Source organism: Hordeum vulgare, chromosome 7H (assembly GCF_904849725.1).
Source record: "Hordeum vulgare subsp. vulgare chromosome 7H, MorexV3_pseudomolecules_assembly, whole genome shotgun sequence".
Lineage (NCBI taxonomy): Eukaryota > Viridiplantae > Streptophyta > Magnoliopsida > Poales > Poaceae > Hordeum > Hordeum vulgare.
This window is the reverse complement of record NC_058524.1, coordinates 51,593,007-51,608,819: the sequence shown is the minus strand read 5'-3', so window position 1 is coordinate 51,608,819 and position 15,813 is coordinate 51,593,007. Positions and strand designations below refer to the sequence as shown.

General features: G+C 47.9%; 1 protein-coding gene across 1 annotated transcript; it reads left to right on the top strand.

The window, feature by feature from the left end:
* Positions 1–9,696: 9,696 nt before the first annotated feature.
* Positions 9,697–12,702, top strand: LOC123410156 (vesicle-associated membrane protein 711-like). The gene is made up of 4 exons (XM_045103051.1): positions 9,697–10,065; positions 11,024–11,214; positions 11,509–11,672; positions 12,377–12,702. The coding sequence occupies exons 1-4, from the start codon at positions 9,846–9,848 to the stop codon at positions 12,465–12,467; spliced, it is 666 nt and encodes a 221-aa protein (XP_044958986.1). The 5' UTR covers positions 9,697–9,845; the 3' UTR covers positions 12,468–12,702.
* The last annotated feature ends 3,111 nt before the right edge of the window (positions 12,703–15,813 follow it).

Genomic DNA, 15,813 nt, shown 5'->3' with positions numbered 1-15,813 from the left:
TAGAACTCTCACGAAGACCATGGGTTAGTACACAAACATGTAATGGACAGTGCTTACCATACCATGGGATCACTTGATCCCTCTCGGTACATCTTGTACGCTTTGTGTGTTGATCATCTTGATTTACTATTTGTCTGAGATCTTGATCAACCTTGTGTCTCTATGACCATTCTTTGGATAATACCTTGAATACCATCTTGGTCATCATATAAACTCCTTGAACCCAACAGATGGACTTCAAGAAGTGCCTATGGACAAAACCTATAAATATAACTTAAGGCAACCATTAGTCCATAGGAATTGTCATTAATTACCAAAACCACATATGGAGATATATGCTCTAACACCTGGAATCACTCCTTTAAAGGTAGTATGCCTTGGCTTGATGAGTGATGGGTCTATGCCTATATTTTTCACTGTATCCAAATATATCAGATTAAGTCTACTTCCTCCGCCATGAGGAGACGAGTGAGGTGGAAACCATCGACGATGGGGTCGAGGACTAGGACGGCCGACCCTCCATGACGGATACTGGTCAGATGATCCCTATGGTCGAAGGTGATCGAACAAGCTGACCACGGGTTGTATTTAGGTGCTACGGGCTCTACGATGTATACCACCTGTAATGCACGTTTCCTCTCCTTTTTGGGTATATGGGTGACATAGATCATGCTCACGGTCTTGACCTCAGGAGGGAACTGCTTGTGGCCTCCATTTTTTGGGCACGGGGCTCCTCGTCGTCTTCACTCCATGGGCCCCTGTTTTGCTCATCAATGGCAAGCTTGTCTGCCTGTTTGAACACCCAACAATTACAGTTTGTGTGGGTGGCAGGCTTGTCTTGGGTGCCATGAGTCTGGCAGGGCCGTTCCATGGTTTTATCCCATGGAGTTGGTCCATCCATGTTCCCTTTGAAGGGTTTCTTCCGTTATGTGGGTTTTGTACTGCAGAATCCAGCATTGACTGATGTGTCGTTGGTATCACCATTACAGTGGCGGCGTTTGCTCTTGTTTTTCCTTGGCTTGTCGTTTCCGTCCCGAACTTTAGATGTTCTGGGTCGTCCGCGTTATGGCTGCGCCGGGCTAGCCAATTATCCTCACCCGTGCAAAAGCAGGTCATGAGGGAGGTAAGGGCGTACATAGCTCTCGGTCTATCCTGGCCGAGCTGTGTGTCCAACCATTCGTCCCGGATGTTGTGCTGAAAAGAAGCTATTGCTTCGTCATGCGAACACTCGGCGATTTGATTCTTCTTGGTGAGGAACCGGTTTCAGAATTCTCTAGCTTATTCCCCCGTCTTCTGGACGACGTTGCTAAGATCGGATGAATCCGGTGGCCGAACATATGTTACATGAAAGTTGGATAGGAAAGCCTCCTCGAGGTCTTCCCAGCATCCAATACAATCTTCATGTAGGATGTTTAGCCAATGTCGTGTTGGTCCTTTGAGTTATAGTGGTAAATATTTTATTGCGTGGAGATCATCTCCTCTGTCCATATGAATGTGGAGAAGGAAATGCTCTATCCATACGGCGGGATCTGTTATCCCGTCATACTGTTCGATGTTTACATGTTTAAACCCTTCCGAAAACTGGTGGTGCATGACCTCATCTGTGAAACATAGTGGGTGAGCGATGCCTCTGATCTGGTCAATGATGTGTCGTAGATCGGCTTCGGGTTTTGCCCGGTACGTTTGTCGACCTCTGCTCTTGTAAGCGACTAGAGGCGGTTGGTCATCCCATCGAGTGGGAGAGTACCTCCTGGATCCATAGATGGGCCTGATGTGACCTGATTTGATGTATCGTGGGTCGGGTCTGTCCCCATGGTGCATATGCTCTTTACCTTTTCGGCACGGAGGTTCGGGTCTATACCAGTTCTCTCCGGTCGTTCTGTCGCGCCCTCTAGGTGCGCGACCAGGCTAGTCATAGTCGTTGCGCCGGGGGGCACGTATTCTGGGGCCTCGTCGTCGAACTGTGGGAGCAGTCGTTGGCGCGGGTATGTTTTCTTCTGGTCTAGCCATTCTGTGTTCTATCCTTCTTCGCCCGCTAGGATTTTGGTCCACCTGTTATTGATGGTATCCTGTTCATCCTAGAGCTGTTGTTGCTTTGCTTCTAAGCTTTGGGCAGTGGCTATAAGCCGCTACCGAAATTGCTCCTGGCCTTCAAGGTCTTCGGGAATTATGAACTCTTCGGCTTTGAGGCTATTGAGGTCGTTGACGGGAGGGAGGTAATCGTCGTCATCGTCTGAATTGTTGCGGCCATCAGGATCATCATTAGCCGGTTCCTCTGGTTGGTGCTCGGGAGCCTCGGGGTTGTCGTGGCCCTCAGGGGTCGCGTTTTGCCCTGTGGCTTGTGTGGAGCCCCTTCCCTTGTTTGCCTTGGAGCGCTTACATGACTTCCGGCGTTTTGAGGGATCTTCTGTGGGCTTATAGCCGTTTTGCTTGGTTGTGACGTTATCTGCATCGTGAGGCATGTCTACCATGTAGACATCATAGGTAGATGTTGTGGTCCACTTCCCGGTGTTTATGGGAGTGGGGTAGTAGGCCTCATCGTCCATATCCTCGAGCTTTTCGGAGGCGTAGTCCAATGCGTCGGTTAGATCTTCGACTGTGGCGATCAAGTGGGTGTTGGGTGGGTCGTAAAAGTCCCCATAATCCACCTCAGAGCCGACCTTTGAACAAGTCGGACTTCGGGAAAGCGAGATTTGAAGTGATTGGATCTGGTAGAGCATCTTGCTTAACATCGGGATGGTGACCTGACCAATCCTTTGTATGTTTTCGGAGTTAATCTCTGCAACTTTCGGAAAGCAAGCAATTCGCCAGTAGCCCTTCCCCACTGTCCGGACACTGTTGTCAGTTCCAACCTCGAAGCCTCCTCTCCGAGGAAGAGAGGACCAAGGCCATGGTCGGACAGGGGACCCGGAGACAAGGCTTCGGGATTTTGCACATCATCGGCCGAGGCCGTTAAGTTAACAGGGAACAGATTGCCACGTGAGTTGATGGAGACATCGAATTCTCCGAACCTTATCCGGTGACCGGGGACAAAACCACCGATCTGGCCAGGATGGTCGGTTAGGTCCGTGCTCGGCATGAAGCCACCGAGCGCGGAGACGTGTTCCGGGTCGAAGATTCCCTCGTTGGGGACTCAATCATTGATGATCAAGCGGGTCATCGATCCTTTGGGTGATCCAACGACGGAATTATCAATGAAAGCACCAATGTTGGCATCAAAACCGGTAGATCTTGGGTAGGGGGTCCCGAGTTGTGGATCTTAGATCGATGGGTTGCAGGAAAGAGGGGGAGACAATGCTTACCCAGGTTCGGGCCCTCTTGATGAGGTAAAACCCCATGTCCTGCTTGATTATATTGATGGGGAACGGTGGTTACATAGTTGATTCATCTCGAGATCGTACGAGCTAAACCCTACATGAGATAAGCTCCCTTTACGCATAAGAGCCCCTGGTTTATATAGACACCACTGCCCGTAGGGTTACATGTTACCGATATAGATCGGGGGTAGATGGGCCAAACTGGTCCTCCTGCCTTGGAGTGCATGCCCAGTCTTTGGAGCTTTCCATCTTGATTACGTAGACGTCAGATAATCCGGAACTCCCTCAACCCCCCCCCCCCCCCGGTCGCCGCCATTTACTCGCTCACCCCTAACTCTAGGACAAGCCCTTCTTCCGATGTTCGCACCGACGGCAACGGCAAAAGTAGGAGCAACACTCTTCGGTAGCATCAACTTCTTATTGCCTTCTTCTTTGACTATGTATGGCCATCTTCATCTCAACCATGCCCCCCAAGCTGGTAAGGAGCATACGAACCCACCCTCCATCCTCCTCTGTTAGGTTATTCATTAGGCTAGTTGCTACTTGTGAGCGGCATTGGGTTTTCCCCCGAAGAGGAAGGGTGAAGCAATATAGTAGTGTAAGTATTTCCCTCGGTGAGGACCAAGGTTTATCGAACCAATATGAGAATCAAGACAAAACCAAATGCTTGCACCCAACGTGGGCAAGAGGGTCGTCAATCCCATTGAACTCGTTACTTGCAAGTATCAATTCTGATATATATATATATAGGGTCGCGCTATTCGTCACCCTGTGTGAGGAATAGTTATTCTCCCCCCCCCCTCTATCTTAACATCAATGCACCATAATTTTATGTTTCATAAATTTTTTCTTATTTTATATGTAAAAAGAGACCGTAAAAAAATATAATCAATGTAAAAATATTTTATGTCACGTAAAATTACGACCATACAAAAAGAGTGCAAAAAATACAATAAACTTAATTTCTTTTGGTCTTGTGACCTATATTTTTGTTTTTCTTTTGTCAAATTTTACGTAGTGATTCAATATAAATGTAAATATTTGTATTTCAAATGTAATTTATTTGTAAATTGATCGTAATATTATCTCAGGTGAAGAATAAACTATTCTGCACGCTGGGTGATGAATAGAGTTTCTATATATATATATATATATAAGTAAAAGTAAAAAAACAAATTAATAAAATGCAGTAAGGTTTCTATTTTTTTTAGCAAATTGATTAAGTAGACCCGGTGGACATAATTTTCACTAGAGTCTTCTCTCCCGAAACCAAAGAACACTGTGGGTAGACAAATTATTGTTGGGCAATTGATAGAAAATGGCATAGTTATGAGATGCAACGATTTGGCTCCTGGACTCATGGGAGCCGGGGAAAGAATTATACCTTGATTTGAAAAAGAAAAAAATTGAAAAAGTTTCAAATTTTGTTTGTGGTGCAAGATGCTCCCGTCCATGAACTTCGTGCAAAATTTTGTGAACTTTGGACATTCGAGGAGCTCGTGACAACAAAGACAAATTATGGATGTGTCAGAAACTTTTGAAAATCACACTGTTTACATCTCATTTTGTCTTTTTAGAATCAAACGGACGAAATACAAACAAACTGAGCGATTTTTGACATAAACACAACAAATTTCATTTGAAATGGAAAATTTGTACATAAAACTTGACGGTATTTCGTTCCGTGAACTAGAACCCCATAAACTACCCTATACTTGATGGTGACCTTGCACGCCATGCCTAGCTGGCCGGTGGCTCTTCCTCCGTCATCGTTGCCCACTCCATCATCTAAGTTGGAGTCGTCGGGCTTCGGGCGGTGGAAGTTGCGGCATCACGGTAGGGCTTCCTGACAGCAGCCTGCAGCTCGCAAATGATCCTCTTCGCTTCTTCATGTGTCGTGCTTAGGGCGACCGCGGCCACCAATGATGTGGATGGGGGTGAGGCCGGTGGATTTCGGAGGACTGGGCGTTTAAGGCGGGGATATCGACGTGAAACCACTCCTCACCATACTTGGCTATTTCCCTGTTGAGGTAGCGAAGGCGTCCCTTGCTCGTCTCTGCCATCGTCACGGAGCAGTCGACAACTCACTCTAACGCCAGCTCTAGATCCGTTGCGATGTGTGGCGGCGGGACATCGGAGTCAGTGAACTCTGACCGGCACGCCGCATTGCACATGTGCCGCCGATGCCGCTCCACTCCCTATGGTCATAGTCATGCACCATTATGGCACTCCGTGATGATCAAGAGCCGCCACGGCCATTGAGATAGTGTCGAAGGCGACCGCGTGCTCTCGCGGTCGCATTGGGCACGGGCGGCGGTGAACCACGCTCCGCCTTGATGTGCGTGGGCTGAGATATCCACTACTCCTTCATGTGCCAGGGAGGCGGAGAATCGCTCCTCCTTCTCACGTCGGGCAGCGGCGGGAGCCGCTCCTCTTCCATGCCCATTGGCGGCACGAGATGCGCTCTTCCTTCACGTGACTTCCGATTTGGACGCCGTTGTTGCACGACGAAGGGCGCGAACATGATGCTGGATCCCGCTTCACGAGAAGGAGCTTCCCCGTGGTGTAGCTGGGCCATTGAGGTGGAGCACGGAGCGATGGAGCATTGGCTCCATCTGCTCCTCGTACTTTGCATCGATGGCGGCGTAAACCTGGCCCGAGGACTGCGACGGCTGGTCCTCCTCGTCGGAGGAGGAGATGATGATCCCCACCTTCGTCGAGGAGCCACCCACCTATGAGTAAGATGACCCCAAAGTTCGAGGTTGGCGTCACCATGATCCCGGCCCAGAACCACCGCTTTCGACGCTGAAGATATGGAGGCGTGGAGAGGGAGGAGGAGGAGAAGGATGCGATGTGGACGGTGCCGGAGCATGGCTTATATATCTGCGGCCAGGCCATGCGAAGGGTGGGTTAGCCGCTTCAATGCGGCACATCTGTCGGCGTTGGTTCCTTGGAAATCTACATCCGCTCGAGAGGTTGCGTCGGTCATCGTTGCCCTCCCTCCCTCTAATTAGATCACAACATCAATGCCGACAGTTATGTGCTCTCGATGGGCATGAATGCAGCATAGTAAGCTGGCGTGCATCAGAAGCGGGAGGGAAGGGTGAGTAGTTTGGGTGGGTCAAGGTGGTCAGAAGCGTATGTGGTCGTGTGTCTGGACCCCACAAAGCGCCCTCTCCCTCCCCCATGTTTGTCTCTGGTTTGCAAAAGAAAACACGCGTGACAACATCACGGACCAATACATGACCACTTTGAATGTTTTCGCGGTCTGGTAAGCATGATTGAAACGGTTGCGGGAGTTATGCAGGCCGGCCTTGAAAATGCCCTTAGTTATGCATGACGTTGAATATACTAAGGCCAACTCCAGCGCACGACCCCGAACGGACGTCCGCTTCGGCCTGCTTTTATCCGTTTGGGGGCGGCAGTGGGGTAGCTCATGTCCGGATAGGGCCGTTGCGAGGTCGGTGCGTCCAACGCGCGGCCGCACCCCAAATCATGTTCGGGGTGGACATGATATAAAAAAACACGAAACTCAAAAAATGCCAAAAAATCAAATAATACGCAAACATAATGATTAAAAAATAATTAAATATTAGTCTTCACGACCTCCACAATGCTTAGAACATAATTAACATAAAAACTAAAAAAAAAGATAAGCGCCGACCGTGCGGTTTTGTCGTGCCGGTCACCGTTGTCGTCCTCGTCACCAGTGAGGTCAATGTAGGGCGGCGGCGTCCATAGGTGGAATGGTGGTCCCTGATAGGAGGAACGCGCCTGCACCACCTCCCGCCACGACGACGGCTCGCGCTCTGGTGATCACAGCGGTGTGGGGCACCAAGGCAGGACCCCCACGGCGTCGGGCATGTCCATCACCGTGCACGACCAACTTCATCGCTGGCCCACCAGGCCCGGGTGGAACGCGGCAACGGGCTGCTCCTCCACCACCTCCTCCTTCACGTCTGTCATCTCCAGCTCCAGTACGACCATGTCGCCGGCCGCAGAGAGGGTCAGCATGGTGTCCAGACCCACCCATTGGCGCTCATCGTGCGTGTTCTTGGAGTCTTCCAAGACACGTTGAATGAGTCAGGCCTCCTCCTCCTATTTAATGGGAGCTGGTGGTGGTGGTGACAGCGTACGCTCGCGCACCGGGGGACGTCGTGCTCGTCCCGAAACCAATGGTCCCACAATGGGGATTTGACGGCGTACGTGGGGTCATAGTATAGGTCTTTAGGCAGGCGGCGGCGACAACGGCGGTTGATCTCCTCGCGGCGGGCACGACTGCTCATCGGGTTCGGCAGGACCGGCACCAATCTGCGGACAGATGCTTGTTTTCCAATAACGCCGTCAAACATCCTCATGGATGTACTGCCGGTCGCGCGTCGGGACGGCTAGAGGGGCGATGGCGAATGCGGGGGGTGTGAGGGCCCTCCGTGAGGGTGGTGCAGGCTCTGAGCTGGCGGCGCGACGGTGGCTGGAGGACGTACCAAGCTCGTGGTCGTGCGCCCCCTTGCGACCGGTGCTCCACCACACCATGGCTGCCGGCAACCGGAGAGCTCGAGGAAACAGGGGAGAACTAGGGTTTGGGTGTTGGGTTTCGAGGAGGCAGCCAGGCCCGGTCCTGAGATTTTGGGGGCCCGGGGCAACACTAAAACATGGGCCCTTTAATATAATCATTACAACAATTAATACTTCCTTCCTTTTTAAATATAAGATGTATTATTTAAAAAAAATCAAAAACCTTAACTTTGATCAATTTTATAGACAAAAATATCAATATCTAGAATACAATTATCATTGGATTCAACATGAAATATATTTTAATATTTAGTATTATAAATATTTATATATCTTGCAGTAAGGTTGCTCAAGCATAGATGACGTTTAACTTTTTGAAAAACTAACACACCTTATATTTAAGAACAGATGGAGTACATATCTATATAAAATGTTATGAATAAACAATTAAATGCGTAAAAATGATAATCATGTCAAGTAGTTTATAAATATTCTCTCGGGAAAATCTAACTTTCTTAGATGCAAAGTCATTAATATTGTCGTTATCCGTGGAAAGAGAATAAGAGACATATTGTATGTAAAATTTTGGCGGTCACGATGACCAGTCGGCGCAATGTGGTCTCCTTTTAGTGACTCATCCTCTCGACTCGATCATGTGAGGCTGATGATGGGGTGTCAGGAGATCGGGTATTAGCCATACTAGATCGATCGTTGGTCGTTGGATGTCACACATCAAATCAAGCCAAATTGTGGATGTCATCTTATAAGCCAAATTAGCTTCAACTATTAAAATTATAGGAATTAGTTTAAATCTTTTTAGGATCAATTGATCGCTAATTTCATCTTCAAGAAAAGGGGATTTTCTCCAACTAAAAAAGGGAGATTGCTAATTCTGCTGAACCGGTATTTTGAAATGGAGATCACTTTGTGTCCCACCGTCATTTTGGAATTGGGCCTGACCAGGTGACCCACAGCCATTTTCTAACTACTAAAACGAAAGGGGATTGCTAGCCTGGTGTGGCCCATCACAATGTTTTCAAAGCTTTGTTTAGTGCTAAACCAAAAGACTACCTAAACAAAAAGGCCCAAGGCCCAGCCGCTAAAGAAACATAACGTTTCAACTTTCTTCTTCCTGGAGATCGATCGAACGACTTCTAAGCTTTCATGACGCCTCGCGCAAGCCGTTGCCGATGGTAGAAGTGCACGCATACTTGGGCGGGCCCCCCTTGATTTCAGGGGCCCGGGGCGGCCGCCCCTCCCGCCCCCACCCCCCCCCCCCCCCACCCTCAGGGCCGGCCCTGGAGGCAGCATGGCTGGAGTGGAAGCGTGGACTTCGACCAGTCCACAACTTCTAATTTAAGAAGGACGGCGACCGCCCGCTTGGGCGGATGACATGTGGGATCGGCCGCGTGTGCGCAGTTAATTTGGACGGCGGGAGGTAGGTGGTCGCCTGCTACGCGGTCCCGATGCGGACGAGAGACGCGTCCGTTCGTTGTCCGCGTGGACCGGAACCGAACGCATGTTTACGTTTGAAATGGATCAGGCTGGATACAAAACAGACAAGATGAATATAGACCGTTACATGTTGGGTCGTGGGGTTTGTTTGTTTTGCTTAAACGAACAGGACGGTACGGGATGGGGGTCGTACGCTGAAATTGGCGGGTGTATGCCGCGTGCAGAGCACGTCGGTGAATTCCCGAGGACAGGAACGGGCCCGAGCGCGACTCCGTTCCCCAAACCCAGCGAACCCGGAGCAGCCAGCGAGCCGAGGCGAGGCCGCGGCCCAACCGCAACAGCTCACGTCAGCTCATCCCCGGCCCCGCCGCCAATTAAACAACGGCTCCACCCAACCCGAGCTGTCCCTCGCCAGATCATCCTCCTACTCCTACTCCTACCTACATACCCCGTCTCCCTCCCCTCCCCTTTCTCCTCCCCCCGCGCCCTGCCCCGAGTAAAGAAGGAAGGAAGGAAGGAAGGAAGAGCAGAGTCCACACGGCAGAGGCCAGAGGCGGGATGCCGATCCTGTACGGGGTGGTGGCGCGGGGCGCGACGGTGCTGGCGGAGCACAGCGCGGCAGCGACCAACGCGGGCGCCGTCGCGCGCCAGGTCCTCGAGCGCCTCCCCGACGGCGGCGCCGACAGCCACGTCTCCTACACCCAGGACCGCTACGTCTTCCACGCCAAGCGCACCGACGGCATCACCGCCCTCTGCATGGCCGACGACGCCGCCGGACGTAAGCGCGCCGCCAGCCCCTCCTCTCCCTCCCCCCAATCTGCTCTGCTGGTCCGTCGCGCCGCGGCGAGACCCCGTAATTTTTTTTTTAATAATTAACCGAAGCGTCCGGGGCGGTGGGAGTTTCGAATCTCTCTGCTGGGGTTTTGGTTTCGTCAGCGGGGGAATATCGGAGATCCGGGGGAATTAATGCGCTGTGCTGGGCTGGGGTTTGTCCGTACGCGCGTCTCCGCTCTCTATCTGCTGCTGCCCGAGCTGCAGGGCTGTTTTGGGGGATTGCTAGATCGGGTCAAACGGGGCAAATTGTTCAGACTGATTCAGGGCTCGCCAATTGCCGTCCGTTCGAGCACACATGGAGTCCAGGCTGCCCCCACTCTGGATTTTGAACCTGAGGTCAAACGCATCAGATGCTGTAAAAGTGCTACTGGTGTTTATCGCTTAGCTAACTCTAGCTGTCTGTTCTTTTTAAAATCTCGGTCAACTCGAATTGGACATTATTATCGCGCCTAAGCATTCTAGTCTGGAAAACTGTGCAATTTTGGCAAAACTCTGCTGCAATTCGTCATCTACTCCTTGTATATGGAGTTTGGTGGGGATGGTGATGATTGTTTGATGTTCAACCAGAGGTGTTTCAGCTACGTTATCTCACTTCCCCCGCCTGGTTTACAATCGAGCTCTTTGCTAACAGCAACAACAACAACAAAGCCTTTAGTCCCAAACAAGTTGGGGTAGGCTAGAGGTGAAACTCATAAGAGCTCTTTGCTAACAGCAATTTGTCAAAACCTCTGTAGCAAATTGAGTCTGTTATGTGCTAACCAAATCTATCACATTAAGCATTGACTGACGTCTAAAGGTTCATACCTGTAGATTTTGTTTCTGCAGCTTACTATCTCCCTCTTGTGAATTGTAATATGTATCACCTAGCTAGCGATCTCCTTATGAGCTTCTTTTTGTTGCAGGACGTATCCCATTTGCTTTCCTCGAGGATATCCATGGAAAGTTTGTTAAGACATATGGCCGCGCTGCACTGACAGCTCTTGCTTATGCAATGAATGACGAATTCTCAAGGGTTCTCAGTCAGCAAATGGACTACTATTCAAATGACCCTAGTGCAGATCAAATCAACCGTATGAGAGGCGAAATCAGTCAGGTACACCCTTCTTTTCCAGTTGTTAATTTGTGAACACGGTAGACTTTTTTGGCCAATATGCAGGTATTTTCTGGAGTATAATATTGAAAAGCATATGTTGTAGAAGTTAATTAAGCTCATGCTGTCATTTTAAAATCTACTAGTAAACATGCTGTGGTCTGTGGAGTACTTGAACTGGCATTTTGGTTAAATTGCTAGTTTGTCACAGATTTGCATTGCTTCTGTGTCAGTTGGATATTACCCAGTAAATTTGGCAGTTCAGAATGATACCTACTCTTCATTATTCTCTTGCAGGTTAGGAGTGTTATGATTGATAATATTGATAAAGTCCTTGAAAGAGGTGACCGTTTAGACCTATTGGTGGACAAGACTACAACTATGCAAGGAAATACAGTTCGATTCAAAAGACAAGCTCGCCGCTACAGAAGCACAACTTGGTGGAGAAATGTCAAACTCACGTATGTTGTCCTCTCCTATTAATTTTTCTCATTCGTTTTTCATTCCATTAGTTACTATGTTTGGTTCATGAACTTCTTTGCCCCAATCTTGTACACCCACCATAAACTTTTCCTCAATTGTCCCGATATTCACTTCAACCTATATGAATTGACAGCTGCAATTTTCATGGCCATCATTTGTGTTGTAAGCACTTTCTGACATGTTTTTATTCAGGATTAGTATAGGCAACTTTGTGGTAGCATTTTGAGTGCAACATAGACTGGCCCCTGTATGCAGTACTTGTTAGTTCTATCAATGGTAAAGCGAGCAATATATATCCGGACATGAATTATCTTATGGTTTATTCAAAGATTGGAGACTGTTTCATGTAAATAGATGATTCTGATTGGCAAAAAAAAAAAAGATGATTCTGCTATCTGAAATGTGTTCTTGACTGTTTTCAGAAAACATCTCTGGATGATCTTATACGCAGCCATGTACTATATGAACTTAGGGCGTAGGTTTAGTCTGAACCTCCTCTGTTTTTCCCGTGTCAAGCAGCTTGCTTATGCACTTTACACGACCTAACAACGACTTGCATTTTATATGCCAAGGGTGGCTACCTAAACCATCAAGATGTTCCCTTCAGTCGGCTGCCTTTCCAACCTCTTGTCGGCAAAACTAAAATAAACATCTCATATATTTCCTCCTTTTTTTCCTGCAGGGCCGCGTTGATACTCCTCCTCCTTATAGTAGTATACATCGCCCTCTTCTTCGTGTGCCACGGCTTCACGTTGCCGACTTGCATCCGGTGAGAGGGCCCAGGGTCATACGATTTCGTCTCGTGGTGTGCCTGTGCCCATGGCTTGTCTGTCTCCCAGCCCAGGAGAGCGACCGTTGCAGCGCCAGCGCAACCGGTCGCATTGCAAAAAGTATTTTTTGTGTGTGTAGAAAGAGAAAGGAGACGGGCCTGCTATTTATTCTGTAATTGTGACGCCTTGGATTGTGAAGACTCCGTTTGGAACGTAATCGAGTGCCTTGCTCATTCAACGCTGGAGTGGGACCGTTGTGCTGTGCTTGTGTTGTGTGGCCACCGTTGTCCGTTGCTGTGGGTGGGTGTGCTGCATGGTTTCAGCAGCTTGGATGCTGACAAGGGTTCCAATCCAATAAGTATAGTCTGTCCAGGTTGCAACTATTTTGTTTTGGACGGCACTCCGTCCTCTTCATTTGCGTCTATGTAACCATGGGATCGTGACGCCGGGTGGATCGAGGAGGACTTTTGCCATATTCGTATCTTGGAGACGCTTGACACGGATCCTGTACCATGCGGTTTTGAGCGCCCGTGCAAACAGACTACTAAAGCGTTTTGCGGGCTTCGCTGCGCCCCGACAAAAGTTGACTTACATGGAGCTGCAGTATGAGAGGCAGAGAAATTTGATACGATTCTTACCAACCTAACAAATTTTCCTTTTTCTTTTTGACGAAAACCTAACAGGTTCAGTTAGGCGCAATGCCACCGTCGCACCCGCATAAGAAACACATGCGTCTGCATGATGAACAGAGTTTCGGAGGTCAAATACGATCATAGCATTGACCACTTTTCCCTTTAGCCCAAATCCGTGCTTGGGTCCATGAGCGCAGGTGTGGCCACTGATAGATCCCGTGGATCGACAAGGCTAAATGTGTTCGGTGAGAGTAGAGGTATGTTACCTTATGGAGTACTCGATGAGTTCCCTCCGGCAACCGTCGTGAGATGGGGACGACGGTGGGGAAGGAGAGAGAGATCCGGTAGTGGCGGCGGTGGACTTCCCGTCGTTTCAGTGCATCCCTCTAGATCGGATTAGGGTTGGAGAGTGGGGAACTAGTGGCGGCGGCGAACCTCGTAACTTGTGCCATGGTCCCCACCTCCTCTTTATAGCACTGCGCGACAGGGGCCCACCAGCCTTACTTGGGCTGGACGCCCCCATCAGGGCCTGAGTCAAGGTCCAATGGGTCATTGGGCCTATTGGGGAAAGAGATCAACCTAACATTCTCCCCCTTGATCTCATCATATACTTTTAACTTTACCCGTTTCGTAACAAATCAATACATAGGGCATGGTTCATCGTCACGGCTCAATTGCCGATGGAATCAGACAGCCACAATGTACCCCTCTATTTTGAGACAGATTCTTTAACCTTGGGCCCTTTGTTGTCCGGAAATATTAGACTATACCATAAAACCCGTGTCGACTATGTGTTCTCCGAACACACTGGGCGGTAAGCCTTTGATATGCAGATCTGCAAACACTTGTTTGTTGCTTTTATGCTTCAAGCATTTTTCCATAATTCCGGACTTTCTCCTTCACAACGCGTAACTCTTTGTCAGTGTGTTTGGCATCAACACTTGACTCGTTGTGACAGGAGCGAAAGAACTTAAAATGGTAATCGTCGTTGTCAACCATTATCCACTCCGGGTACAGGTAGCCTTAACCATGTTGCCCGTCCCTCAGCCTCATATCAAGCTATAACATATCATTGCATCACATTGATGACAATCGTTTTACTCATTTGGAGATTTTCCACACAAAACTCCGAGTATGAAAGTTAGCGACAATTGTGGATTTCGCTATACATTTCACAAGTCCTCCTTTGTACTCACAATGTTTTGAGAGCACTTATTTCTTTCAGCATGAGGCCGATATCTTTGAATCCATTCCATTGATTCATCTATGGACTGGACATTGCCAAAACAACCCGGATATATACGTGAACTGTGTCAGGGTAATATCTTGAGCTTCCAACAACTGAAGCATATGGTACCATATCCGTTTACAATCTTTTCTTATTAACTTTTGGAACACCATAGTTTCCACTTCCATTACCCTTGATTATAAGAACAGGCGTAGGTTTTCTCGTATGCATGCTTTAGAGATCTTTCTTAGCATGTCCATGCGACATTCCTAATACCCCCTTTTATTCTTTTGAACTTTGAGGACAAGAACTTCTTTTCTCCTCCTACAGTAGATTGACATCACCACTAGCAAGTAGGACATCATCCACATGCATAGGAATTGGGAAACGAATTTCCCATTCTATGACTTTGCATGAATGCAATTGTCCTCTCATTTTCTTTGCACAAAATCTTTCGATTTAAGTCATGTTTTACACCTTTACATATTTCCTTTGGAGTCACATTTGCCTTGTAGACCCTTCATAAAGTCTATGTTAGTGAAATTCAAATGATGGAATTCCACTAACATAGACTTTATAGTAGTCACAAGTATCTGATTTTCACATGCCTAGAGACCATCAAAATCTCAGGTACTGGCACTTATTTCATATGGGGTTGTCGTTGCTTTGTCATTGCCAAGAGGCAAATTCATTCTATAGTCACCCATTTCCAAAAGGCAATAGGTTTTACAGGGACCTGTATCACAAGATCCCTTGTAGAGCTAACAACAGGTGTTGTATAGGTCATACAACATGCTCCCCCAGATTACTCCATCTTCACTGAAGAAATGGCGTATCTTTAAACTTTCTTCTTTATGGCACTTTAAGCACCACTGTTGTATTCCTTAGTCTGCTTTCGGAACTATAAAAGATCCGAAAATACAACTGTTTCTTTTCTTTAGGGGTATCATAATGACGGTATTCAGATGACTGTCATACTCCCCTTGATAATCATATTCTTCATTAATGGATCACTTTAGATGCATAATGTGCATCACATCATCTAAAATACAGAGGAGTCATGAAATACATTACAATGTATTTCATGTCTCTTTCCCCCCCTCGAAATGTGGCAAGAACTTTTCTGCCACAATTTCGAAACCCATTCATAGCTCTTGTGAAATGAGGAAACTTCGATTATTTAGCTCATTCATCTTATCACTTCATGTAAAATGAAGTTATAAGTTAACTAGTATGGGAGTACTTTTTCCTCTTTTCATTTCAGAAACTCAACAGAGTTCTTTATCATTGTTTCTTTTGCAAGTCACACTTGCATATCATTCTTGTTTTTAGATTTGTCTGTTACTTTTATCCTTTCTCGATTTAGTGATTGCATAATGACCGTTACACATAAGGTGTACGGTCGATGATAGGAAAGCTTAATAGCTACTCCATACTTTTCTCCCATAGTGGGACACATTAACCGCACATGAGTCATCATAACTTTCTC

Excerpts from the sequence above, each read along its gene's own strand:
- LOC123410156 (XM_045103051.1), top strand. The coding sequence starts at position 9,846 with ATGCCGATCCTGTACGGGGTGGTGGCGCGGGGCGCGACGGTGCTGGCG. Across the intron at positions 10,066-11,023 it reads GGCCGACGACGCCGCCGGAC|GACGTATCCCATTTGCTTTC; the intron begins GTAAGCGCGCCG and ends TTTTTGTTGCAG. Across the intron at positions 11,215-11,508 it reads TGAGAGGCGAAATCAGTCAG|GTTAGGAGTGTTATGATTGA; the intron begins GTACACCCTTCT and ends ATTCTCTTGCAG.